Source organism: Vicia villosa, unplaced genomic scaffold (genome assembly GCF_029867415.1).
Source record: "Vicia villosa cultivar HV-30 ecotype Madison, WI unplaced genomic scaffold, Vvil1.0 ctg.002608F_1_1, whole genome shotgun sequence".
NCBI classification, from domain to species: domain Eukaryota; kingdom Viridiplantae; phylum Streptophyta; class Magnoliopsida; order Fabales; family Fabaceae; genus Vicia; species Vicia villosa.
In genome coordinates, this window is record NW_026705984.1 from 59,839 (window position 1) to 86,699 (window position 26,861).

Below are 26,861 nucleotides of genomic sequence, written 5' to 3' on the forward strand. Positions count from 1 at the left end.
AATTAATAAAAAATTCAGTTGTTTTATCTATACTATATATTTCAAGTGTCATTTTCATTTCAACACTTTTACTTTTTCTTCTCTTCAAATTCAATTGTCAATTTTACAATATTTACTTATTTTCCTCACAGCTCAAACCTTCAAATCCTTTTCAACCAACTAAGACCTTCAAACACGAATCTAATTTAGAGATATTATTAGAATCATCATCAAATCAAATACGTAAGTTGCAGGTTAAAGATAAGGCATAACTACTGCACTTATACTAATGTTTTAAAGATATTTTTAGTTTACTTAAACTACAAATATCCACAAACACAACTGAATTGTATTATAAAAGTGTTATGGCAGGAAATACAAAATCACTTAGAGCCAAAGCCTTGCTTACACAAACCTTACCAAATCCCAAATTAATTGATTCCAAACAACTTTTTTTTTACAAAAACTACAATAAGAAAGCACTATTGATGACATAAATCGTATAAAATCGCAAAATTTTCTATCCTTTATTTTTGTATCCCACTCTTGCTTTCGTAGATTCTTATTAAGCAACATTAAAGATTTAAAGTTATGTAACATTTCAATCTAAGCTCGTGCATGATGAGTGATGATTCATTCAGCACAGCTATGTGCAGGGGCAAGCATGAAAAGTCAGCTTTATGAGCATGTGTTTCCAGCTATCAAGTTGTAGAATTCTTTATTATTTTCATGATTACGTCTTCTATGATTTGTTTTTTACATCCACCAACTCTGAGGAACAAAAGAAGCCAGAATACCATAATATAACCAAACTTTGTCTTCTATGTTTGGTATATTTAAAATCCACGGTGGGACTGCACGGTGTGTAAAAACTAGTAGTTGTAGCTTCAGGAAAACTTTCGGTAGAGAGCGTCGAAGCGTGCAGCAGTGGTCACTACCAAACACACTTTATCTTACTAAGATAAAGACAATGCCATCTATGAAATTGTAAAATATTAAATATCAAAATGAAGGTGCTGCAGTTATCAGTGTCAAACCAATCAACTATAAACATTAAAAGAAACAGTCATTGTTCACAGTTTATTGTATAAATCTTTGAAAACATCACCAAGTAAATATCAAAAACTACTTCATTGTTCATTTCGCTAATGAATGAAATAATATTGTACTTTCCTACAAAAGTATGCAACCAATATTGTTACAGGTCGAGCCAACAATTTGTTTGAACTAAGAATTATAGTATCTTCACGGTGGAGTGTACAATCAACAGTCTCCTGATAATCATATGTGCAGATAGTCACCAAAAGAAAACAATTGAAAGGCAAGTACAATTACATGCAGAAAATAGGTTATCTACATGGCATGACACCAACTCCAAAAGCATTTCTCAGGTACGGGGTTTATTTCCACTTTTGTACAAGTTATCGATCACATTCTGTGGACACAAATAAAATTGTAGTCAGTACTTTCAGAATATAGAAACTATTAAGCATGAATCCAGGTTTTTAAATAAAGTAGTAAAACAGAGTACATCAGTTGCACTATGATTCACATCAAATCTAATAGCATGCGAAATTGCAAACAAATGACATCTAAAATCTGACTATTAGAATATTAGTCAATTCAATAAGATGAGATTTCCACATCTTTTTTTCATTTATATTTCTCAGTAGAATGAATGAAACTATTTGGGAAGAAAAAAAAGTTCTTTTTACAATTACAACTGCACTTAAATACCCATTATTCTAGGAAGCATAATTTTTTTTGAAGCAGAAATGAAATCCTGAGAGTTTGACAGCTTTTACCTGATAGTATTTAAGCAACTGAGGCCTCTTCTTCTTAAATGTTGGAGTGATAAGGTCACGTTCCATATCAAATGGAACTGGATCAAGATGAACTGCTTTTATAAACTCAAATCCTTTCAACTGCCAAAAAAAAATCCATCATCTCATAAAATTTCAGGAAATGTACTCGTGCTTACACGTAGAATAGAATCAATTAGTGCAAGCATAAGTGACCAAAATTATTTTGATCCATCCAGCCATTGAGTCCAAGTTAATTATCCTAATATTTCATGTAAATATTACTTCAAACTTCTCTTTTACTGGTATTCAAACTAAATGTATATATCCGGCCATTGAGTCCAAGTTAATTATGCCAATATTTCATGTAAATATTACTTCAAACTTCTCTTTTACGGTATTCAAACTAAATGTATATGATTCAACAGTTGATATTTCATATTAGGCTGAATTAAAAACTGATGCATGGGAATCATAAATAGTCATGAGAGTTGTAGGAAAACCCCATTAGATTAATGTGAAATATTATTATTATGACATACACACATACATACACTCCATACATAACAAAGTAGAACAATAATAACAAACTTAAATTAGATCGGACCTTCTTTTCCTTTCCAAGCTTCGAGAGCTCTTCAAGTATGTAACTTTTGGCCCTAGAATCTTCACAGAGAGAATCAAAGTCCATTGATATACCATTTTCTTCTGCCCAATGTTCAAGTGCCTGCTTACTAGGGTTAACAACAGCAACAAGGAAGGCCTCAAAACTGTTTCCGTAAACCCATATCTGAGACAGGAGTAAAAAAAGTTCAAACCATCATGAAATGAAGATGAAAGTATAGACTGTTTTTTGTGTTTTTGACCTCATGATATAAATGTCACAATGAGTAATTATACAGCTATATGCTATTAGAATAGTCATATCTCTTTGACAAATGATCCTGCTGGACTACAGTATGCTGACACTACGTAAAGTAGATTAGCATGCACCAGTACCTGTGCACGACTGCACATACGATTATGGGCAACATGCACTAGTATTGGTGAAAATTTAAAAAAGCTCAGTACAGTTATAGAACTAAATGCCCAGCAAGAAATAAGAATGCAATTCAGGTTAATTTTAGGCAAGAAAGAAATATATCCAAGCCTGGAAGTAGGTGTGTCTGCATAAACTGAGGATCAGTCTATATTGACTGTCGGAATTGAAAATTATCAAGCTGAGCTGATTAGCTGCTCAAGATTGCTTAGATTTGTTTCAAGCCCATCAAGGCCGCAGTTGCAGTATTTCTATAATGAACCAACTAGTTAATCGATTCTAGTATTATGAGTCAAATATCTCTTTTCAACTCTGTATGGGCAGCAATCTCACTACAAGCTAGGACGCTAAAACTATTGGAAGGGCTCTAAAGACTTACAGATTCAATAGAAGGAACTTGGCTAAAAATATTCTCCAGGTTTTCAACTGCGACATATTCTCCCTGTGAAAGCTTGAATATATTCTTCTTCCTATCAATAATCTTCATGCTTCCATTAGGCTGCCACTCTCCAATGTCCCCTGTTGAATAAATCACTCAATTTAAAAGAATATAAACATCAAAATGTAACCCGAATCCCAACAGCCAATTTAAATACTAGTATCTACATAATTCTATACTAGAAAACACAAATCAAATCAAATAACCTGTATGGAACCATCCATCAATCAGAACCTCTTTTGTGAGGTCTTCCCGTTTGTAGTACCCCGAAAACAAGGGATCACCCTTTACACAAATTTCTCCTCTTGGTGTGCTTGCAAGGGCATCGTAACCCATTTCAGGGACAGATTCAAGGCAAGCATCTACATTTGGTACAGGAGGACCCACTGTTCCAAGCATATCTAGTTCATTTGGTAATGAGACAAAGGTTCCCGCACAGGTTTCGGTCAGACCTGATTTCATTTCAACAAAGGCACGTCAGTGAAGCCCATAGTCTAGTATAAAGGGTCATAAAGAAGTCAACATTCTAATATCTCCATTACATATGCTGCATTGGAGTGAAGAAACATCAAAATGACTTCCACATAGATTTCAGTTACACTATTTATATTTCTATCAACATGCATTGAAACTAAAAAGATTAGTTAATTATCACAGCTCATCACAAATTAATCGAGGACAGTTGATATCATATAATTAGCATTTGAAATATGAAACTAGACTTGACTAAATACAAATGGAGATTCAACTATATATTTGTGTGCACATTGCAGGGAGTAAATTTTGATTTCCAAATACAGAAAGAGCATACCATATCCTTGAAGGACATGAGCACAGGTCACCACCCGTAAGTAACTTTCCACGTGCACAGATAGAGGTGCTGCTCCAGACAAAATGACACGTACTTTACCCCCTAAACCTTGCTTTACCTAATCAAATTGCAAGACCAAATCATGATTAGCCAAAAAGAGAAAACGCATTGCTGTCAAACCGGGGCTGGTAATAAATATTAGTAAATTTTACTACCTTATCAAACACAATTTTGTCAAGAAGTGGAGATGCTGCTGTATGCTTATGCCCTTTCTTCATGTTATTCATCTTGCTGCAATAAATTCTCAGAGGTTATATATAGCAATGCTTACTGGGACAACCAATAGTTAAATGTAGAAACTTAATATTAAATTAACACTAATCTAAGATAATTTTGCGTGATTTGACAAAGGAAAACCCATGGTTTCCTAGTATCTGATGGAGGACTCATGACAGATCATTAGTACTTACAATGAATAAGCAAAGTTGAATAATGTCTTCTTCAGGAAGCCTCCAGAAGAAATTTTCTGTGTCAAACCTGCATGCCAGAGTTGAAAGTCTTAATATACTTTTTTTCTAGCCGGGAAAAGGGGTTTGACAGCTTAGAAAAATAAGAAAAAAATGTAAAGAAAAAAAACACTCAATTATTAAATAATTCAAATTGTAGTTTTGTCCTCTTGAGATCATGATTTGATCATCAACACCATACAACAATCAGAAGGGCATACCTGAGTACACTCTATCAAGTACACGGGGTACAGCACAGAAAATAGTTGGTTTTAGCTCTCCGAGGTCCTCAATTAACAATTTAACATCCTGCAGCCATTGTGCATATGATGGACAAGGTCATATTCAAATCCAATCAAAGTCCATACTTTGAGTTGTTGGGGTGATAAAATTAAATCTGAAGTTCAATTATCACATTAAGTTATAATTCAGTAACGACTGGTATTACATATACTCACCCCACGCCAGAAGCCTATCGAGGCACCATGCCATATAAATGTCTCTTCAATGACCCTATCAAAGATATGTGCGAGAGGAAGGTATGATAAGTACACATCCTTCTCAGTCAACTGCAATGAAGAAAAAGGAGGGGAGATTATGTGAGTCAAAGAAGGACATGTAAGCATTTAGTATCTTAAAACTGAAAAAACATATCCAAAGCTTTGAAATTATATATTAAATATGCATGAACGAAATGAAAATAAGTTAATTATAGGGAATGATTGGAGCACTCACGTAGTACCATGTAAAATATAACAGAGAACTACTTACTTTTTCATCAACACTCTCCAACAGCCGCTTAACCCCAGCTAATAGGGTAATAATACTCTCATTGGATATCAATACTCCCTTGGGATCACCAGTAGTTCCGCTAGTATACATTATAGTAGAGATGTCGCTTCTTTTTTTTACAGGTAGATCAAAACTCTGACTTTCACCCTGTGTCAAGTATTAAAAATCAAATTAGGAATAGCAACCACAAAATATCCATAGACGTAGCAAAAGAGACATTACTTTCTGCTAGCGATACTAGTAATGAGGTTAAGAAAAATAACTTCTAATGAATACGTATCTTTAAAACATTAACCCAAGTCAACTAACCAAACAGCGCATAAGTTTCCATTGACACGATATCATCCTTATTTTTCTTACTTTGATTGCGTAACAATCAGATTAACTTATTTCTTTCCATTATTTCACTATTAATTAGGCTAACTTTCAGTGGACCGAGATAGTGATACAAGTCAAAATATATTTTGCTGCAAAGCAAAGGAGACTCAAACAATTGTAAGTAATGCCAATTAATTATAGAAGGAACAGCTTTCATGTCAAATTTATTTAAAAGTAATAGTAGAAAGAGTAATAATAAATGAAATGAATAGCCCACCAATTTTAAAAATTCGGTCCATGAATATATTGCCAATCCAAACTTCTCAACTTCTTGCTTTTGTTCAGGGGTAACCTTTCCGAAGCTCACAATTGCTGTATAAAAACATAAAAGTCATTGCTTCTTTTTAAAGCACGTGTACTTTAGCAAAGAAAGAAGATAATTAAAAATACTCACTTCTGAGATATTTGGTTGCATTTGGAAATGTCTTCAACAGCTGAAATTTTTTTAAATAAAGATAGGGATAAGACCGACTGTTGACTAAAAAGTGTACCTAACTCTGATCCTTTCAAAAAAAAATTACTATGAAATAGACTATTTCGATAGACAAACCTCGGGTATTTTCTTTTCTTCTGCAAATGCAATTGAGACTTCTGCATGGGATATAATAAATTCTATGGCTCCAGAACCTAAGTCATATATTTGTATGAGAGTGTCAAAGCCAATGATACTTGGATATTCAAAATTAAAAAAATTGAATTTGAAAGTAATACAGATGCATGTATTTTCGGAGAAGTGTAAAAATAACCTAACAAAATTCTTGTAACTGGTTGTCAATATAAACATAATAGGACATTCTACCAGTATTATGCAAAATTTGAACTTTGGTGAAGATTAGCAAAAAAGGCCATATTGACAGAAATTGTGCAACTTTCCACACAACATCAAGTGGAAAGTCTTTAGTACTATAGATTTGGAAACCAAATTTCAATTGAGTAAAAGCACTGTCTCTATGTTGAAACATGCTAAACGAATGCACTTACCTAAGGTATCATATAAAGGAACACAAAGAAGTCCATGAGCATTGCAAGCCTGCACTTATTTGAAAATATGTTAAAACTTAAAAGCAGATTAGTGGAAGAAGCTAGCAAAAGAATATTATAGTCAGGGGCCCAGGGATGGCCACCAACAGCACCACACAAGCATGAGAACAATAAATAATAAAAGCAGAACACTGCAGAAAGTAGACATTCTAAGAAAAATACAGTAGACATAGAAAAAAATAACAGCGGATATAAAAAAAACAAAAGAACAAATATAACATAAACTCAACAGACAGAGTGAGTGTATGGTATCAAGGAGAGGGGGCGTTAAAAGGAGAGATAAGAGAAGGACAGTTGGAAAAACAGATGTATAGGGTAGGAACCGGTTAAAATGGTAAGTAGATGAAAAGGGGATTAATCGTAACCAAAACTGTATCAATTGTAGAAGGGAGTTTTTCCATTAGAAAAGTATTACAACCATTGATCAATAATTGTCATTCTTTTCACTACTGCTCAATGCTCATATTCTCTCTTTCAAAAATCCAACAATTGGTCCGACCTATCGGATCCTGAAAGAACTGCTGGTATGACCAGAGTTGGAGTCAGGAGTTGGAGCCCTGGAGAAGGAAACATTCCATTGAGTGGATTGCAGAGTCGGGGAAATTCTTTGAGGTGGGAGGAATTTGTTCGGCAGAGAAACTGCACTTGCTTTACAATTTAATTTTGTGAATATGGGAAACGCTGCAACCCACCAATTTCAATTTTGACACCATTAAAGCCTAGAACTGATAGGCAAAGCAACTAAAATGACTTTGATAAGAAGGCTTAGGTTGAGACGAGAGGGAAAATGTTGGAAAAGTTGGCCACATCAAGTCGGATGGACTCGGTGGAGGAGCATGTGTAGAACTTAAAAAACATGGTGGTGCAAGCTGGACTCATTCAAGAGGGACCACTCTTAGGATACTTTTTGGAGAACTTAGGTCGGACATAAGGTTCTTAATGAGGATGAATAACATCGATGAAGTCTCGGTTCAAGAGGGACCACTCTTAGGATACTTTTTGGAGAACTTAGGTCGGACATAAGGTTCTTAATGAGGATGAATAACATCAATGAAGTCTCGGCTCTCGAGGGCCGCTGAACTGACTAAATATTTGGAGAAAAAGTCACAATCACTCAGGGATGGGCTGGGTCACGCATTAAGAAACTTTCCCCCAATTCGGTGCTGCATAATGCGAGCGTCACTACAAGAATAAAATCTTCAATGGGAGGCAGGAATGAGTCAATCAGGCAGCAAGAGTCAGATTGGGGGTCAGAATTGGGAAAATTTTAAGAGACAGCCAAGAAGAAAGAAATTCAAAACAAATGTACCTCCATGCTCATAATCCACTCGGCAGAATTGGCACCATATATACCACATTTTACACCCTGCAAACCAGAAATAGGTTAATTAAGCTCAAAATAACAAATCCCGAGAAATAATAATTACATTTAAATGTGAAATGTTTAAAATTAAATCATTTAAAACAAATGTTGCCCGGTATGGTTCTACAAGTAAAACTGTGAAAAAGATTTAAACAATTGAACTCATATGATCGTGTTCTTGGTGAAGTGAATAACTATTGAACTATTCATGACGCATTATCAATAATATACTTTCGGTGAAATATATTAAGAGGTATTTGAAAGTGGTCAATAATGAACAACCCAATATGCACAGAGAATCGATGCTTGAAATCATACAATAAATAAGACACTATTAAAATAACGAAAAACAAAACAAAGTTTGATTTCATGATAATCAAGAGACAGAAGACTTACTTCTCCATAACCACAGCTACGGATGGAATTTCCGACTTTGATCACCAAATCATATACTTCTTTGTAAGTTTGCCACTTGTAACCGCCAGCCTATTATATGTCAAAATAAAATGCACATTTAAATAAACCAAAAGCCACGAGCAGTCAAGAAATGCAAGAAAAATTCCATAAAACAAAAGACTTATTCATATAATATCAGAGGCTTTACCTTCCCATCCACAATCTCTCTGTTACCAAGCATAGGATTATTCGGATATTTCTCAACAGAAATCCTGTAAAAAAAAAAAAAACACTATACAATCAGAACTGAAATGACTAAAATCTAACCAATAAAACTCCCAATTCATGTCAATGTTGTTAAATCATGGCCTGATACGCTATTTAACACAAAATATTGTGAAATTAACACCAGACTGAATGCAAAATAAATCGAAAAATTAAACAACAAATCCAAGTTCTCTTCATGCAAACAAAAAAGGTCAACGATATTAATTTCTTCAATGATGAACAAAATTAAAAAAAAAAAAAAAACGGAGAAACCGACTAATAAAATCTGGTTCGCCTAAAAATTTAACTACAATTAAATAAAATTAAACGCAACCGATCTAGTGTTAAAAACTCTACTGATTGCGATAATAAAAACATTTATTACATCAAGCAACAACGCTTCAATTCAACTCAAGTCTTGTAGTAAGTATCAAATCCACAGCAAATATTCATGAATTAAAGTTAAGAGTTAAGAGAATTGAATTTTCCTAAGCATGAAGTGATAAAAACAAACTCACCGGAAAACGTCCCAGCAACTATCAAGACCTGGAATAGGAGCAGGAAATCCATCCTTCGCGAAGATGCTACGGTACGCAGGTCCTCTAGAAGGTCTACCATCACTCGCTTCCTTTGCTTTTTCGACTTCAATGACGAATCTGTTCTGCGCCATGGATTCCGATCGAGGAGAAGAAGGCAAGAAAATTTTGTGAAAGACGGAAAAAGGAGGAGAGAGTTTAAAGGAAGTTCGTCAGTTATGGGAAAGGTAGTTTTGACTTTGGAACGATATAGTATTAGTAATAGGGTAGGGTAGTAGGGTATGTGATTGAGAATTGGTTTTGCTTGCTTATTTGCTGGCGAGTGTGCTTCTAGACGGATTAGGTTTGGATGGGTCAGCAAATAGTGCTGAAACGTTAGACTTTCTTTTTTTTTTAATACTTTTACTTTATTTATTTATTTTGACTATTCTTCTTCTTCTTATGGTAAACTTATTGAAAATTTACCATGCTTTCTTTTAGCTTCTGTGTAGACGGATTTATTTGAAAATTAATTTAATTCTGATTCAATTTAAGATGGATAAATATAATTTAATTTTTAGCTATCAAAGTTATATACATGAAAAAATTATATTTTTATGGAAATAAAATAAAATAATAAATATTATACAAAATATAATATAGAATAATAAATTAAAAATAAATTTAATTATTATGCACAGTAAATATATTACATTAATATGATTTTGAATACGGTCATAATAAAAGTCAAACATGTTAAATAATATAAAAATTATTTATGCTAATAATATGTATAAATTAAATTTATGAAAGATTGATATTATATAAAAAATAATATTCATTTTTATTTAATATATATCCTAAAAATTAGGGTTGTTTTTGGTCCGGATGATCGAGTATCCAAGGTCCCGAGAATTGGACCAAACACTTAACCGGGTAAACTAGGACCGGACCTAAATAATATTGGTTAATTTTTGAACCGAAACCGATTCGGTGCGTTCGGGTAAACCGGGACCAGACCGGATACTTGAGAATTTGTTATTATAAAACCGAAATCTAACCGATGATTTTGGATCAGGTATCCCGACCACCCGAATTAGAGAGAAAAAAATAAAAAAATTTAAGCAAAATTCACATCATTTTCACAATAAAATACAGTAACAAATTAACAAAATCTCATTCCAATTTGAGTATTTGACAGTCACATTACATTTTAATCAAAATTCACATATTCAAGTCACATGTTCAAAATAGAAGTTGATGCAAATAATTAAACATTGTTCAAACATGAGTTATGAAACTTTTGTTTTAAAAAAAAAACACAAAATATCATTACATTTGCTAATGATGCCTCGGAACAATCTCATCATTGGCATTGCAATTATATCTTCAAGTTGTTGTTGTAGAAGAAGCGACAACCGGATCCTCACCAAAATGATATGTTAAAGGTTCATCTTGAGATTCTTCAAGCTACAAAAGTAAAAGGATAACTTCATAAGCATAAGTAATATAATTATTCAATTAAAATAGACCATAATCAAAGGTTACTTACAATGCTAGCAGTGCAACCCTTTTTAATTTCATACTTCTCCTTCACCCAATCACCCCCACAAAGAACCATTTCAACTGTCTTAGTTTTCATAGAATATCGTTTCGGATCAATAACCCTTTTACCACCACTAAAAGTTTACTCAAAAGCAACAGTTGTAACTGGAACAGTTAGAATATCCTTTGCCAATTTACTAAGAACAGAATACTTTGCTTTATTCCCCATCCACCTTGTTAAAACATCGAACTTAGTTTTAGGGGGAACTTTCAAGTGAGGCTCCTCAAGATATAATTCAAGATCAGATTTTGAATTAGTGTTACCAACAACAGTTTCTAAAAACATCTCAAAACTCCTCCTTCCCAATCCATAACTAGATCCAACCTCTGGAGTCTCAGATACATGGACATTCTCATCATTGGTTCCATAAGTATCTTGATACAATTGGAAGAATTAGTTGTTAACTCTTATTCATAGGCAGTGGCTTGAGTAGGATTTGGATACAATAAGGGATATACTCATTTTTTGAAGATCATTTTATACCTATTTGAACAAGTAAAGTTATCAACCAACTTAAATTCGTCTATACCTATTTGCATAATTTATTTTCAACATTGTTTGGCCTTGATTTCATCATAGGAAACAAAAGACACTATGAGGTAACAAAATTGGCCCTAGACACAACTAAAGTCATATCAGATTGAGGTAACAGAATTGGCCTCAGAGACTGCTATAATCATATTCATATCTAGCATAATTTCATAATTCATCATAGGCACAATTAAATCACAACTCACTAGGCAGCATAATTAATCATAGGCACAATTGAGTCACAACTCACAATGTTAGATAATTGAATTTGCCTCAGATTCACAACAAAGCCACCATAATTCTTCATAGGCCAAGGTTGAATCACAAGGCACAACAAGGCAACAGAAGTCATCATATGAACAATTCATCAAACAGAACCACAAGCAGATCAGACAGATAGAAGTGGCCTCAACATTTATTTATAGGCAACATAATTCATCATAGGCCAAGATTAAATCAAACAGAAGTACATAACTAAGAAACCGAATTCATCATATGAACAATTCATTAAATAGAAGTACTTTTGGATTGGGCAAATAGAAGTGGCCTCAACTAATACCAATTGATCAAATAGAATCACAATTCAAAACAAGGCAACATAATTTATCATAGGCCAAGGTTGAATCTCAAAGCAACATACCAAGAAGAATAGTAGCTACCTATTGTACAATATTATGGAAACATAATTAACTATCTACTTGTAAAATGTACATACCTTGGATTAATAACTGCACCAATAAAAAATAATGTATTAGACTCTAACCAATACTTGTCATATTTCAACTTCATTTCATTAGCAAGCACTTGCAGCTGAGGATTATTTGAGATGCTTGAAGGTTTATTAAGTAGAACCTTCACCCTGTAAAACTCAGCTAAAAACAAATTGGCAGTATGGTAAGAGGTGCCACTAATAATTGATGTAACATCGGCAAAAACCTCCAAGAACTTGCAAATATCACGAACATCTTCCCAATCATTTGCATCAGGCAAATAGTTGAGAAATGCACCATTTTCTTCAGCATATCTAGGCCAGACTTCTCTGTAGTGGTATCAACCAAGTTGAGTTCCACCTTGTCTTAGTGTCCAACACTTGCATTCTGCCTTCAAGTTGCAACTCATCAACAATTTTTTTGAAGGCTTTACATCTAGTTTCAAAATTCAGCAAGTATTTGACTCCATTTCTAATTTTATCAACAGTCACGTTAATCATATCAAGACCATTTTGAACCAACAAATTTAAGATGTGTGCACAAAATCTCACATGAAACAGTTTACCATTCAATGGTAGATTTCTCCTACCAGAATAATCTCTCTTCAACCTAATAATGCAATTATCACTGGCACTAGCATTATCAACTGAAATTGAAACAACCTTATCCCTTATTCCCCAATCATCCATGACATTAATCAATTCCTTACACAAAACCTCACCTGAATTTGGTGGTGGCACATTCTTAAAAGATAAAACTCTCTTGTGAAGCTGTCATTTTGAATCAATGAAATAACCAGTCACAATCATATAACCTATCCTCTGCTCACCAGATCACCACATGTCAGTTGTAAGGCCGAACCCTAATGAAGAACAAAACTCAGCAACAAAATCAAATACTCAAACATTTTTTTTATCAAAACTCAAGCAATATAAAGAACAAATCAAATACTCAAACAATTTAGGTTAAAATTGTGTTCGAAATTGAAACAAAAAGAACCTCAATTTAAAATCCCAAAACCCTAATGAAGAATAATACTCATCAACATAATCATCTTCTCAAACATTTTTTTATCACAACTCAAGCAATATAAACAACAAATACTCAAACAATTTAGATCAAAATTTTGTAACATCATCGAAATAGGGTCAAGAACGATTCCTAAATCTCAACATTTTATGTCAAAATTGATACCAGGTAAAGAAGTCTTCAACATATCAAACATGCAAACATTGTAAACAATATTAGAACAGAAAGAAGAAATAAAAGAGTTTGAAAACATTACCCAATTGTAGTACTAGTAGGCTTGAAGTTTTGAACAAATCACACTAACAGAAATGATTCAAACACTCGTGCAAGGAACCACTTTGGCTTGATCAGAATTTGGGAGGAAGAAGAAACCCTAGGAGACATATACGGAACAGAAGAGTGAGAGAGAGACAGAGAGAGAGACAAGGGAGAGAGAGAGAGAGAGAGATGAAAAAACTAAAGAATTTATATGAATACTTACCGGATACCCGTTGAATAAATGGTCCGGTTATTTGTTCTGGATATGGATTAAAATTATATCCATTACTAGACCAACATGCGGCCGATTCAATGGTTCGGTTCCAATGAACCGATTCGTGAGTGAATTCCGGCTCTCCAGCTCCAATAACAACCCTACTAAAAACCAACAAAAATATATTGATATAAATATATCCTATAAAAAATTATAGAATATATTATAATTTCGGCTTTTCGGCTCTTCTATCTATATTATATTTTATTTATAATAGAGTGCTATTTGAAAAAGATGATGACAACTATTTTAGTGTATTTTTGAATTTTAATTATTTTACATTATTATTTTTTTTATTAATGATTTTGAAAACATAATGATTTAAGATTTATCTTTTTCAAATTTAGTTTTATTTTTAAGACATTAACAATAATCTAAGTTAATATAAAAATATTATAAGATACTTGTATATTTGTTATTTTTATCTTCACAATTTTTAGTTGTCTAAAAAATAGACAAAAGCAGAAATTTGAGAAATTTTTGAAAGCATCTAACGAGATTATGAAACATTTCTAAACTGGCTTGTGACAACTCAAGAAAAACTACTGTAATTCATTTATAATCTTATAATTTTTAAAATTATAGTAAATAAGAGAGTTGTTCCCTCTCCATAGTACATTCTTTGATTAAATTGAGTAAATAAGTTAACATATTCTTGTTTTTTTATTGTTCTTATGTTTTATTATAGTTTTGCTTTCACTTTTGCTTTTAAACCATTTATTTTAGCATCAAATTTTTTTTTTGTGTATTTAAACTTTAAATAATTTTTCTTAATTGTTTTGAGTCATTCTGCAAATATTTCGCAACAAAATTAAAAAGGTAAGAATTTGACCGAATTATTAAATTATCAGAAGAGACGTGTAAAGATATTTCATATTGAAACCTACCTCCAACCTAGCAAATACTTATTATATTTTATATTTTATCATTTAAATTAGTATTAAACGAAATTATGACATTGTTAGTAAATAATAGTAATGGATCACGTGCCTTTAAAGACACATGTTAAAAGTTAAATAGGGAAAATTATTCTTAAAAATTGCATATTAATTTAATTAAAAATTGATAATCAATTTTTCTATTGTTTTTTCTAACATAATCTTTTTATTTTTTATTTTCTTGATTATATGTGTCGGTTGAACAACTCTAGTAGGTTTGAGACAAATTATATGAATAAATAAATAGACTAACCAAATATAGTTGTGCCCATCATACTATCTTTTAATGTGGAATACGATGTATTGAAGATATGATGTGAAGAGAGATAGTATAGAAAAAGAAAATTTTATAAATAATTAGAAGAACCAAATATGGTTGTGCCCAACATGTAGTTAGAAGAACCAAATAATTAATAGAACCAAATAATTAGAAGAATTACTTTTGATGAAACGTGATTTTTTAAAATTTATTGATCAATTCACATTTGCAAGAATTTTTTTAAATATAAATCACATTACATTTAACTCACTTTTACCAAGAATCAATTTTACATAATCAATACACTCAAAATCAAATTTTTTTTCCCGCAAAACCAAATTAGCTACGGATTAGCTACAAATTCTGGACTATTATATGATGTTCATGTTTGCGACGGAATTTCTGTCGCTATAAATAAAATTTATATAAAAAATTTAAAATGGGACCAAATGCCACGTGGCATCCATGTCAGCATCTTTGTCACTCTGGCAGTGCCATGTGGCAGTGCCACGTCAGCTCTGTTAACGGACGTTAGCAGGAGGGACTAAAAGTATGGATGAAAAATTTTAGAGGGACTATTCTTTGAAAAAAAATTTAGAGGGACTAAAAACGAAATCTGGAATATTTAGAGGGACTAAAAAGTTCATTAACCCAAAATTTTATAATTGATTGTGATTACTTACCCTTTATGTTTGAATATTGCTTCCACGTGGATAACGTGCAGATAGTCGGGAGTAGATTGCAGATGTAAGGAAGATAGCTCTTGAAATATTTTAGTAGTTTTCGTTATTTATAGAGGTGTCTTGCCCTTTGCCCTGATATGTAACATCCGATTGGGAACACTTTGTGAAATAATTTAATGTCACATTATGTTTTGTTTCAACTCCTTAAGGAGACTTATGTCATGAGTTTGGAAGTTGATAATAAATATTATGATGATGATTCCGCTGCGATGTTTTGATTAATTTATGAAGTTGAATAAATAACATGCATATGCATATTTATGAATAGTTCTCATTATGCTTATAACTCGTATTACAGAGCAAGATTATTTTGACTATGTTTTATGACGTGTGACACCTTTATCTGGTGATTTTCAATTAAACTATTCGTAAAATATATGTGGATTTAAAAGGGTGTTACACCCCTGGGATAATTGATTGTAGTCGTACGTACAATGCATCTCCGACAACTCTCCTAAAATCTTTAGGCATGTTCGACGGAGTGGGGTATTGATTTATATAGTCGAACGTGCAAATCGTCTACGACAGCACCCATGAAATCTTTAGGCGGGCTCGGTACTGTGGAGCATTGATTGTTGTAGTCGAAAGTGCAAAGCTTCTACAACAACACCTCTGAGAAAATTGAATATTGTAGTTGAACGTGCAAAATATCTCCGACAGGTCTCTTAAAATTTTTATATATTTTATTATATTTATAGAGTTAAATTAATAATTTAATTTTTACTATTTCTTTTACTATGTGCACTAAACGAACTTATTATGGGATACTTAAAGGCCTAAGACGAAAGGCACAATGGTAATGCAAAAGTAGTAAGCGCAAAGAGGAGATAATTTTCTATTTTTTAAAACATGTAATTTCGTCTTTATGAACACTAGTCGTCCAGATAAATGAGAGAGCAGACCACAATCCACAACTCACTCTATACTTTTTGTTTTAAATTGTTCCCACTTTTTAAAAGAAAAAACACATCATTCTCATGTATTTAAATTCATTCTCCCTCTCGTTATTTTTATTTTCTTATTAATTTGAACTTCGAATGTTAATATTGCTAATAAACACTCTCTCTACTGTACTAAAGACTCAAATTCATTGCAACAAATTTTACTTCATAACAATTATGAATTACAAATTTATACTAATGTTCTAAAATGTTTTTTTTTTCTCTCATTTTCTATGATATCAGAAGTAGTTATTATGGAACAAAAATTATGATGTTATTAAAAAACTAATAGTATTATATTGTTGTTCTTAGAAATAAATATTATATATTGTATGGGTGAAATAAGTTATCGTGATTAAATATAAAAATTGAATAGAAGCAAAATAAAGTTATATGTGTGGTTTAAAGTTGAACAAATCAAAAATTAATCCGTCTCTACCCAAATAGCTTGAGCCAAATTATATAAATAAATAAATAAAAAGCCAAACAATGTTCCAATATGCTAACATGTATTTTATTGTGGACCATCCAATAAAAGGTCTAATATTATTACAATTTTACAAGGGAACAATTTCTCTACCCAACACAAAAAGTTGGGTAGTGTACCTCCAACTAATCACATGATTCCATTTCATTTAACACATTTAATTATTTATTAAAATACTACAAATATTTGTTGTTTTCAAAATATTTTACAAAGGAGGTAACCTTACCCAACTTTTTGAGTTGGGTAGATAAGAATTCACCTTTTACAATTCAAGTTCTTGGACCCTTTTTGGAGAATGTTTTTTTCATACTCAAAAACCTCTTTCTTTTTTGTAAAGATAAGATACTGTATTAAATGAAGCGTTGATGAGTTAGAAATAAATATTAATGTTGCTTTGTCTCTATTTTGGTACATGTTCATTTTTTGAAGACATTTCGTAAATTGAGACTCTATTTGGTACGTATTAAATGACTTCTATCTATTTACAAATTGTTAGGTGAAAACAATTGACGTCAATTGTTTGTCTATTTATTTTCTAGTAATGGCAAATTAATCGTAAAAAATTTAAAGGTCGGTGATTCTAGAAAGTCATAAAATGCAAACTTTAACCGAACACACGTTCCTTAGCACGGATTGCGTTGCGAGTAGGTTGCACATGGTACTGTAGTTTTTAATGTTAGAGTAAATGTAGTAGGTACCTCGTATATAACGAAATGCAAGGTTACGTAGTTGTCTTATTATTGTTAATACTATGGTTAATAGTACTAGATAAATTACTCGTGTTTGATTAAAGTATAGAAATTTAATTATTTTATGAAAAAATATATTTTTATTAAGGGTCAGACTAACGAGTATTTCAGAAACATTCTTTAAAATTTCTATTTTTTAATTAAAAATAAATTCGTGCATTCAAACTTGTTCTAGTATGTTATCAGTAATGGTTTAAGACCGCATGTTTAATTAGCAAAAATAATTATAAATAAAAATAGGAAAATAATTACAACAAATAATAGTTAAAAATGTTGGGAAAATAAAAAACCAGGATCTTGTAACATAGAGTTGATGTGGGGCAAAAAGACTTGGATGTAAAGTTTTGTATTACTTGGATCTTGAAAACACTTGAAAAAAACATATTTACAATTATTAAAGGGAATTTCTTATTCCATCTCATGTCCAAAAGAAAGACCTTTTATAATTTCTAAAATATCTCTATAAAATTGGAAGTATAGTTTCAGTGCACACTATTTATTGTTAAAATTGACTGAAAACCAGAAGTATATTTGCGGTTTCAAACCGACAATATATTGCTGGTTTCTGCTGTTACTAGTATCAGAACCATTTTAATATATTTAAGATTGATTCGCACAGAATACAAATATCTGTACTATTGGAAAAAAGTCATAAATTACTAAATAACAAAAAGCTATTGAACTCGAACTACAAGATACAAAAATGTAATCCAAACCGAATAACAAAAAAGTATAACCAAATAACAAAAAAATCAATAAAAATTACTGAGTATGGCGGATGATGAGTCTGCTTGTCACCCTCGAGGCGTTCCTCCGCGGCCTCTTGTAACAAGGGGTGGCAAAGCAGGCGACCCGTCCCGGCCCGTCGTATGTCCGCCAAAATAAAGCGCGGGGTGGGCAAACCTGCAAATTGAAATGGGCATAAAAACCTAACCCGCCAAGGTGGCGGGTTGGCGAGCGACGGACTTACCCGCCTATTTTTTTATTTTTTTAATATATTTGTTTACATTTTAACTAGATTTTTCACATAGTTTTTAGAACAATTTTTTAAAAAACATTTTTTTAACAAATTTTACTTAAAGATATTTCATATATTCACAAATAAATGTATAAAATAAAATCGTCAAGAATTAGAATTAGTAGAATTAACTTAAAAAATAACGGATTTTGACGGAGCGGCGGGCTTTGGCTGGGCGGACTATGGCGGGCGGCGGATTTTGACGAGACGGGCAATGGCGGACGGCGAACCTAAAATGTCAACCCAACCCGTCATTTTTTGGCGGGTGCGCGGGTCGGCCCGGCGGACCACGACCCATTTTGTCACCTCTACCTGTAACAAGAGCTCTGATGAGAAATTAACACATAATAACAAACTAATATGCAGCGGATATAAAATTCCTCAAACTTGTAAGAACCTATTAGGATCAACAACAAATATATGACAGCAAATCGAACAAATAAAGGCACAAAAGAACACTGATATTTTAACGTAGAAAATTCCTCAATATGAGAGTAAAAATCATGAGTTGTCTAGACCAAAGAAATAACTCCACTATAATCAAATAAGGATACAAGAGTCTTAAAGTGATTCAGAAACTAGTGCTAACACCCAAAAATCACAAAGCAAACTAGCTTTTAAATAAGAATAAAAAAGCTGAAAATTACACAAATCTGCAACTTCAGTGCAAATCAAATATCTCTCAGCTTGGACCTTGTTTTCAAATTCTGAACGGTCAAAAGTTAAATACAGGAGTTGCGAACATGCCCTCTAAATTTGAGCTTAATGCGACGATTAACAAATCAAAAATCGTCGATTTAGCGAGATTTGTTAGAAAAACAAGAGTAGGTTTCTCATTTTCTCTCTCTTTTAAATACTTATTTTCTTTCTATCTCTCTTAACCTTAAATTGATCATTACCACTTAGATAAGTGATACAAATAGGTTAACCATATTAAGACATTTCTCCACATAGAAAGGGAGCTCAATCCCAACAGTCCCATGATTTTGTGAAGGACAAAAAATTTAGTGTTTGTTCAGTCCCTAATCTTAAATTTTGTTTTGTTTCGTAAATATTTTTTAAATAAAACGTTGAACAATTAGAATTGTGATGTCCACTATCCTATTTTTTAACATATCAAACGCACCCTTAGAAATAAATACTATATTTTGTAGGAGTGAAAGAAATACGTTTATAATTTTTCTATCATGATTAATTAAAAGAATTAAATATGTTTTTAGTCCTTCTAAATATTTTATTTTCATTTTTAGTCCCTTGAAAAATATCCTTTAAAGAATTGTCCTCCTATCACACTTTTGGTCCCTCTTGCAACTTATCAATGATTTTTACAACTTAACGATTGAATTAGAGACAGTTTTAGCGACGGTTTATTAATTAACAACTGAATTATAGACGATTTTAGCGCAATTTCAGCAGGAGAGACCAAAAATGTGTGAAATTTTTTAGATATATCATTCTTTAATGAGAATTTTTGCAAGATTTAAAATAAAATATAAAAAATTTATAAAGACCACAAATATATTTAACTTTAGTTAAAAAATAGAGAAAAAAGTCATAAGCTTCGTTTGAACAATTAAAAAGTTAATTCGTCTCTACCCAAATAGCTTAAGACAAATTATATAATTAAGCCATACAATGTCCTGCTTAACATGTATTTTAAGAGAATCTCTTTGTACACTTATATAAGGTGAAAAACACCTCTAAAAACTCTAAAATACCCTTCGCATATGCATATCCGAAAGTACTTTTTCACATTTTCAAGATGTTTCAGATATGCATATCTGAAATGACCTTTTTTCCAATGATTTATCATATAAAAGTTAGAATTAAAATATGAGAGATTTTTTCGCATATGCATATCCGAAACCATCTAAAAACAAATATTTTGGATATGAACGTGCGAATTTTGCTCTGAATCAGTCATTTTTGTAAAAAACTTCATCATTACATTGATAAAATCAGAGAAATGGACTAATTAAAGTTGATACCATTTATCCGATAAAATGATTTGAAAATAACAACTATGTAAAATATTCCAAAATACGAAAATACAGGACAACGATTGTTCTGAAAGTTCAAAATGTACAAATATTACAACACGAAATATAAAACATAAAACGTAGGCAAGTGCTACTGAGTATGCCTAATCCTAACCGCCCGCGACCTCCTTTGCCTCTTATAGCCCACCGCACTGGACGCCTCCTGACCATCCTCTCAACTTTGGCAACCGCCTCTGCACCGCCTTCCTGAATGATTCTTCTATCTAATGCCTCCTTCCTAATCAATTGTATTCGCTGACATATCGGCAGGACATCAGTGGCATGATCATCCTCGACTTGTTGATTTTCCAAGAGCTCCTTATGAGCTGACCTAGGTGGACGCCCAGGAGAAGTCGGTGTCATGATATGATGTGATACTTTAAAAAACCACGTCACGTAATCCTCTACACAGTGCCAGCTCTGGGATGCCCGCATCCCCCGATACTCCTCTGGCACAAAATAATGCGACAAATCCTAATAGATATCAATGAGAGCTCGATAGGTAATTGTGTCGAAAGCATCCTCAAATGGAAACCTAGGTATCATCTGCACACGTCCAAAATGTCTCATGCACTATTTTAGGCAAATACCTGACCATAGTGTTTGTCCCACATGCTAACCATCAGAAATATAATGAGATGCGGTCGAAGGGGACAACATTCCCGTAATCACGGAACAACGTCCGATTTATGTCATCATGAACATTACGATCGAGTTATACTTGACATGGCGTCACTTTATGATTCCCCATTTGGAGGAGGTATCTTGCAACCCTAGGCATGTTGTCAGTATACAACGGATCATGATCGTAGCCATGAATGCGATGGAAGTAAGAGATGATTCAGCTCTAAAACACAAATAGAAAAATATGTAAGAAAACATTAATAAATAACAGATTCAATGTTATATAATTGAAATGAAAGGTACCATGAGGAGTGTGTAAGAGCCAGTCAACTGCCTAGTCCTTCAGTTGCATGCTTCATTCAGCTTTTGGTATATATATACCAAAATGGCAGCTCCCCAGTTCCACTCATGAGCTGTAGTCAAATAAATAAAATACTGAAGGTATGTCATGTCCACGTAGGTTGCACTTTTGTCCACAAAGAGGGATGTGGCAACCAAGAACATGAACCAACATCACAAAGCACAACCGCAGTGGTACTCAACAAAAATCGCATCACCATCATCCTCGGCCCCAACTTCCGCCACTAAGTGGTGTTCATAAGGCACTTTCAGGGTGTAGAATCTAACATGGGCCCCATTCGTTGTTCTGCACTCATTTGCTGCCGCAAATTGATCCATACACAAATAATCTACCATCCACTCAACCGCCTCAACCCGTTGTATCCGAGAATGGTTCAATAACCTCCCTTGATAAGTGGGTGGAGCATACAAGCCACGTCATGGAGGGTGACCGTCAACTCGCCAACAGGAAAGTGGAAAGAAGACGTCTCCTTGTGCCATCTTTCGGCAAATGCCCCCTGCATGCCATGGCTTATGGTAAAATATCTAGTACAACATAATTCACCAAGTCCGGATTCAATAATAACATCATTAAACCACTCAGCATGTGGTTTAAATAAATCAAAGATTTTCCGCGAATGGTTCACGGATCTAATGGGCAAACGTTCCTGTCACAACAAAAAAAAAACAATAACTTCAATGTTAGTTGTTGCTGGATAATGAATAAACCGTTTAAATCCATCCCAAATATTTGCGAGTAAATCGTTTAAATGAAAAAGAGCAAAAAAAAAAACCTCTCCATCCCAAATATGTCGAGCGGAATGGTCATGATAGTATATCAAGAAGGAAGTGTCAGAAGGCCCTTTCGGGTAGTTGATGTTTTCCCCCTCCATTGTTGCATCGATCCAAGCAACATGTGCATCATAAACATCCTCCTGAGCAACCTCGTCATGCTCAGGGTGAACCTCCTCCTCAAGTACCCCATCCTACTCTGGTACCTCCTCCTCCCGAGTAACCTCAATCTGCTCATGGTCACGAGAGAATGACGTCTGAGACAGGCTACTCCTCGGTGCAGATGAGGACCTTGTAGGCGCTTCCTCCTGTCGGACTCAACTCCGTCCTCGAGTCATTCCTTGTTGTGCAACTCTCTCACACCGAGCAGAGACTGTCTGGCTTGACCTGCCTTGTCTTAGTTGATCCGTCGGTAATTGGTTGTCAGTCATTTTCCTGAAACAAGCAATAAAGAAATTAAAAATAAATATTTAAAAAAACAACTCATGGAAGATTTCACAAGTGCATATCCGAAACTGGTTAGAGGAAATTTTGAAAATGAACTTGCGAAACAACCTGCGATCGGTCATTTTTTGCAAAGATGCTCTTCTTGCCCTAAGTCCTCCCAAAAATTGATTTTTACACCAAAACACCAAAATTTTACTTCTATAACATCAACATATATATTATTATTGATTATAACTAACTTAAAATCAATTTTAGCAATGGAATAAATTTTTAAAAATTTTACACAGTGTTGGAGTTTGGAAAGTGCTTTGAAGATGACTTGAAATGAGTCGGAGATACTTCAAAAGAACATTTGATACTTCAATCTAAGTGAAGCATTATTTCAAATAAGTAAAAATACAAATTTTGAAAAAAAAAATGAGTTTTGGGTGTCTTTGAACATACAAATGAAGAGTGAGAAAAATCGTCTGTTGACGCTGGACTAAATTTAATAATTTTGAATATGCATGTTCGAACTCATTTTTTTTCTAAAAAAAAACGACTTGAATGCATATGCGAAGTCAAATTTTTTAGAAAAAAAAAGTTCGAATGTACACATGTAAATTCTAAAAATATTTTAGAATTTTTACTAGAGACCTTTAAAAAGATGCATGGTTGTGTAAAGAGATTTTTTTATTAAATATTTTAATATAGACCATTCAATAAAAGGTCAATATAATTACATGTCTATTTTTTGGAGAATGTCTTTTGTACATTCATATCCTATTTTTTTCATGAAAAGGTAAGATAATGTATTAAATGAAGTGTTGATGAGTTAGAGATAAATATTAATGTTGTTTTGTATTATTATGTTCATTTTATGATATTTTGGATGAGACTTTAGATAATTTGGTATATATTAAATGTCTAGTACCATTTTACAAATTGTTAGATGAAAATAATTGACGTCAATTGATGTCTATTCTTTTCTAATATTAGCAAATTGAATATAGTTGAATTTGGAAAAGTTCCTTGAAACCATCTCAATTTCACGCGGCTTAAAATATGGGTTAGACATTTTGACTTTTATTTTATTGACGTATAAAGTTAAGATTATAAAATATAAAGGTCGGTGATATAACAAATAAAATATGTACTATCAATATAAAATAATTTTATATTGACAAGTTAATATAAAATAATTTTATATTAACATCAATTAATATACTTATGGTGGAGCACTTTTCTCTCTCAATCAACTACTATAAAAAGACAAGGGTGGGTGGAGTAGCTCAGTTGGCACTTACCGACTGAGCGTAGGGATGTCAACAGGGTAGAGATTGTTCGGAGGATGCTTCTCCGCTCTCCGCCCCGCCCCCAAATTTATTCCCCATCCCCAATCTCCGCCACGGGAGAATATTTCCCTTCATCCTCATCCCCATAGATCCCCACGGAAATTGAATCTTAAGAAATTTTTTACACTTTTTGATCAAAACTATGACACTAGTATTTTGTTTTTTTTCCGTTTTAAAGTGTTATCGGGGGAACTTTTCCCTCCATCCCCATCCCCACGGAGAAAAAAATCCCCAACTTTGAATCTCCACACAGATATTTCCCACAGGGATCTCCATTAACAGATGCAATTGACATCCCTAACTGAGCAGGTGTAGGCTGTTGGTCCAGGGTTCGATCCTCGGTAGTTGCAATGTAGTAACCCATCTTCCACATCTCCGCGTTCAGCCAGCAGATTTGAAATCTCTTCTTCAAACTCTAAATATTTGTAGTAAACAAAACAATAGAAAGTATCACTGCAATGTAAAATAAAGGCATTATAGAAGTCAATACATAAATGTAACATAAACGTTGTTCAGTTATTCAAAAAAGTTATAGAAATGTTGTATCAGAGCTATATAATTAAAAGTTCATAAATTCAAAAGTTAAAGGTTATAAAAGTTAAGAAATGGAATAGCATAATATGCATAATGGACAAAGTTGGTATGCATAAGAAGGTTTGAAAGTAAAACAATGCAAATATCAAAATTAATTTCATCGAAACACATAAGTCAAAATAAATGTAGGTAGAGAGATAATTTCTTACTTCATTATCAATAAAAATCATCCTGAAGTGCTCTCTTTGGTGTTAGATATCGTGGTTCACTTGTGACCGCAACCATCCACAATTTTTTACAATGTATGGTGAATGATTTAAGATTTGCATGGTGAATGATCTAAAGTGAACTAGAAATAAAAATATTAGGGTTTAAAAAGCAAGAAGAAAAAAATCAGGTCAGCTATTTCTCGGGATGAGAGTGACGGGGTTTTGTAGAAAAATTCCAATGGGTTGATTAATGTTGGAAAAGGGGAAATTGAACATTAAAAATGCAAATGTGTGATAGAAATTTGAATGATTGATTTGATAGATAATTTATTTAGAACTTGAAAATAACAGTTCAATTGAAACCGGAGAAGAATGAGTTATTGTTGTGCAAATTAAGCAATGATTGATTTCAAACTAAATGATGCAATTAATTGAAAAAGACAAAAATTAAACTAAGAATAATTTTGGTGGCCAAAAAGGATGTTAACAATTTCAAAAACAAACCAAAAGAAAAAGGATGTTAGGTTTGAATTGATGCTTTACGATGATAAATCAAGTCTATTATCAAATGATTTGTCATTAGACCATTAAGTTGTTACTTCATTTGTTCATAAAACCCACAATGTAATTTCAAGAAGTGGATATAGGAAAGTTAATGGAAGAGGAGAAGGACAAGTTTGGTAGTTACTTTCACTATATTAGTATGGAATGTTTAATGTTTAGAAAAATCTATTTTATTTATTTATGATTCTGAAAATGAGACATCGATGAACAATACGTGAAATTATCAACACAAGAGAAGAAGAATTGAAAGATTAATATTCAGTACAGTAATATTTATTGATATTACATGGATTTATTTAATCTAATGGTTAAAATTAGCTGTATATGAGTGAGGAACTTAATTGTCCCTCACTCTAGAATCCATTTTTTTTATATTATAAATTTTTTATTATAATTTTTATTTGAGATTAAAAACACAATTTGGACTTTTGTAAAAGGGCTCAAAGTTAATGAGCTAAATCAAAAGAGAAACTCCACCTAATTGAATCAGAATTGAATCAGTTAATCAAGATTTTTTTTTTTTGCAAGATATTAAAAATGATAAACCATTTAAGAGGTGTTGTTTTATTTCTGGAAAAAAGTGAGAGAGCGTAACCACGATTGATGCCTTTGAAAGCAATCTCTTTTTAATTTTAATTATTTATTTTCAATTATTTATTATAATTTTGATTTGGGATTAGAAAAACAACTGGGACTTTCGTGTAAAATGTAAATGGACTTAAAGTTAATCAACTAAATCAAAAGAGATTAAAATTGAATTAGTGAATCAATATAATTTTAAAGATTTTTTTTAAGAAATTAAAAATAATAACAACCATTTAAAAACATTTTTTTTGTGTAGAAAATTGTACTCAATTAAGGGGCTAAAAGAAGAAACATTATACTTTGACTACCTTTTAAAGATTTTTTTTACTAAATTGACAATAGATGGCAAATATTAAAATTAAACACATTATTCATTTATTTAAAGAATTTTTTTTGTTTGGCCGGACATAATGATTGACAATAAAATACTATGTTGAGGTATAACATTTTTCACGAACTTAACTTAAAAAGACTCCAAGTCTAATGACTTAAAAATGTCTCACTCGAATTCTTTCTTTTTGAA

At 32.5% G+C, this 26,861-nt stretch overlaps 1 protein-coding gene across 1 annotated transcript; it reads right to left on the bottom strand.

Annotated features, from left to right (window-relative positions):
• Positions 1 to 1,091: 1,091 nt before the first annotated feature.
• On the bottom strand, positions 1,092 to 9,673 carry LOC131639393 (long chain acyl-CoA synthetase 4-like). Its single transcript, XM_058909892.1, has 19 exons — positions 9,332 to 9,673; positions 8,755 to 8,818; positions 8,547 to 8,636; positions 8,097 to 8,153; positions 6,728 to 6,776; positions 6,297 to 6,373; positions 6,141 to 6,180; positions 5,964 to 6,058; positions 5,348 to 5,515; positions 5,035 to 5,145; positions 4,798 to 4,885; positions 4,541 to 4,607; positions 4,286 to 4,361; positions 4,071 to 4,188; positions 3,466 to 3,711; positions 3,200 to 3,339; positions 2,389 to 2,571; positions 1,785 to 1,904; positions 1,092 to 1,414 (listed from the first exon to the last, which is right to left on the bottom strand). Exons 1-19 carry the CDS (start codon positions 9,481 to 9,483, stop codon positions 1,367 to 1,369), a joined length of 1,989 nt encoding a protein of 662 aa, XP_058765875.1. The 5' UTR covers positions 9,484 to 9,673; the 3' UTR covers positions 1,092 to 1,366.
• Positions 9,674 to 26,861: the final 17,188 nt, after the last annotated feature.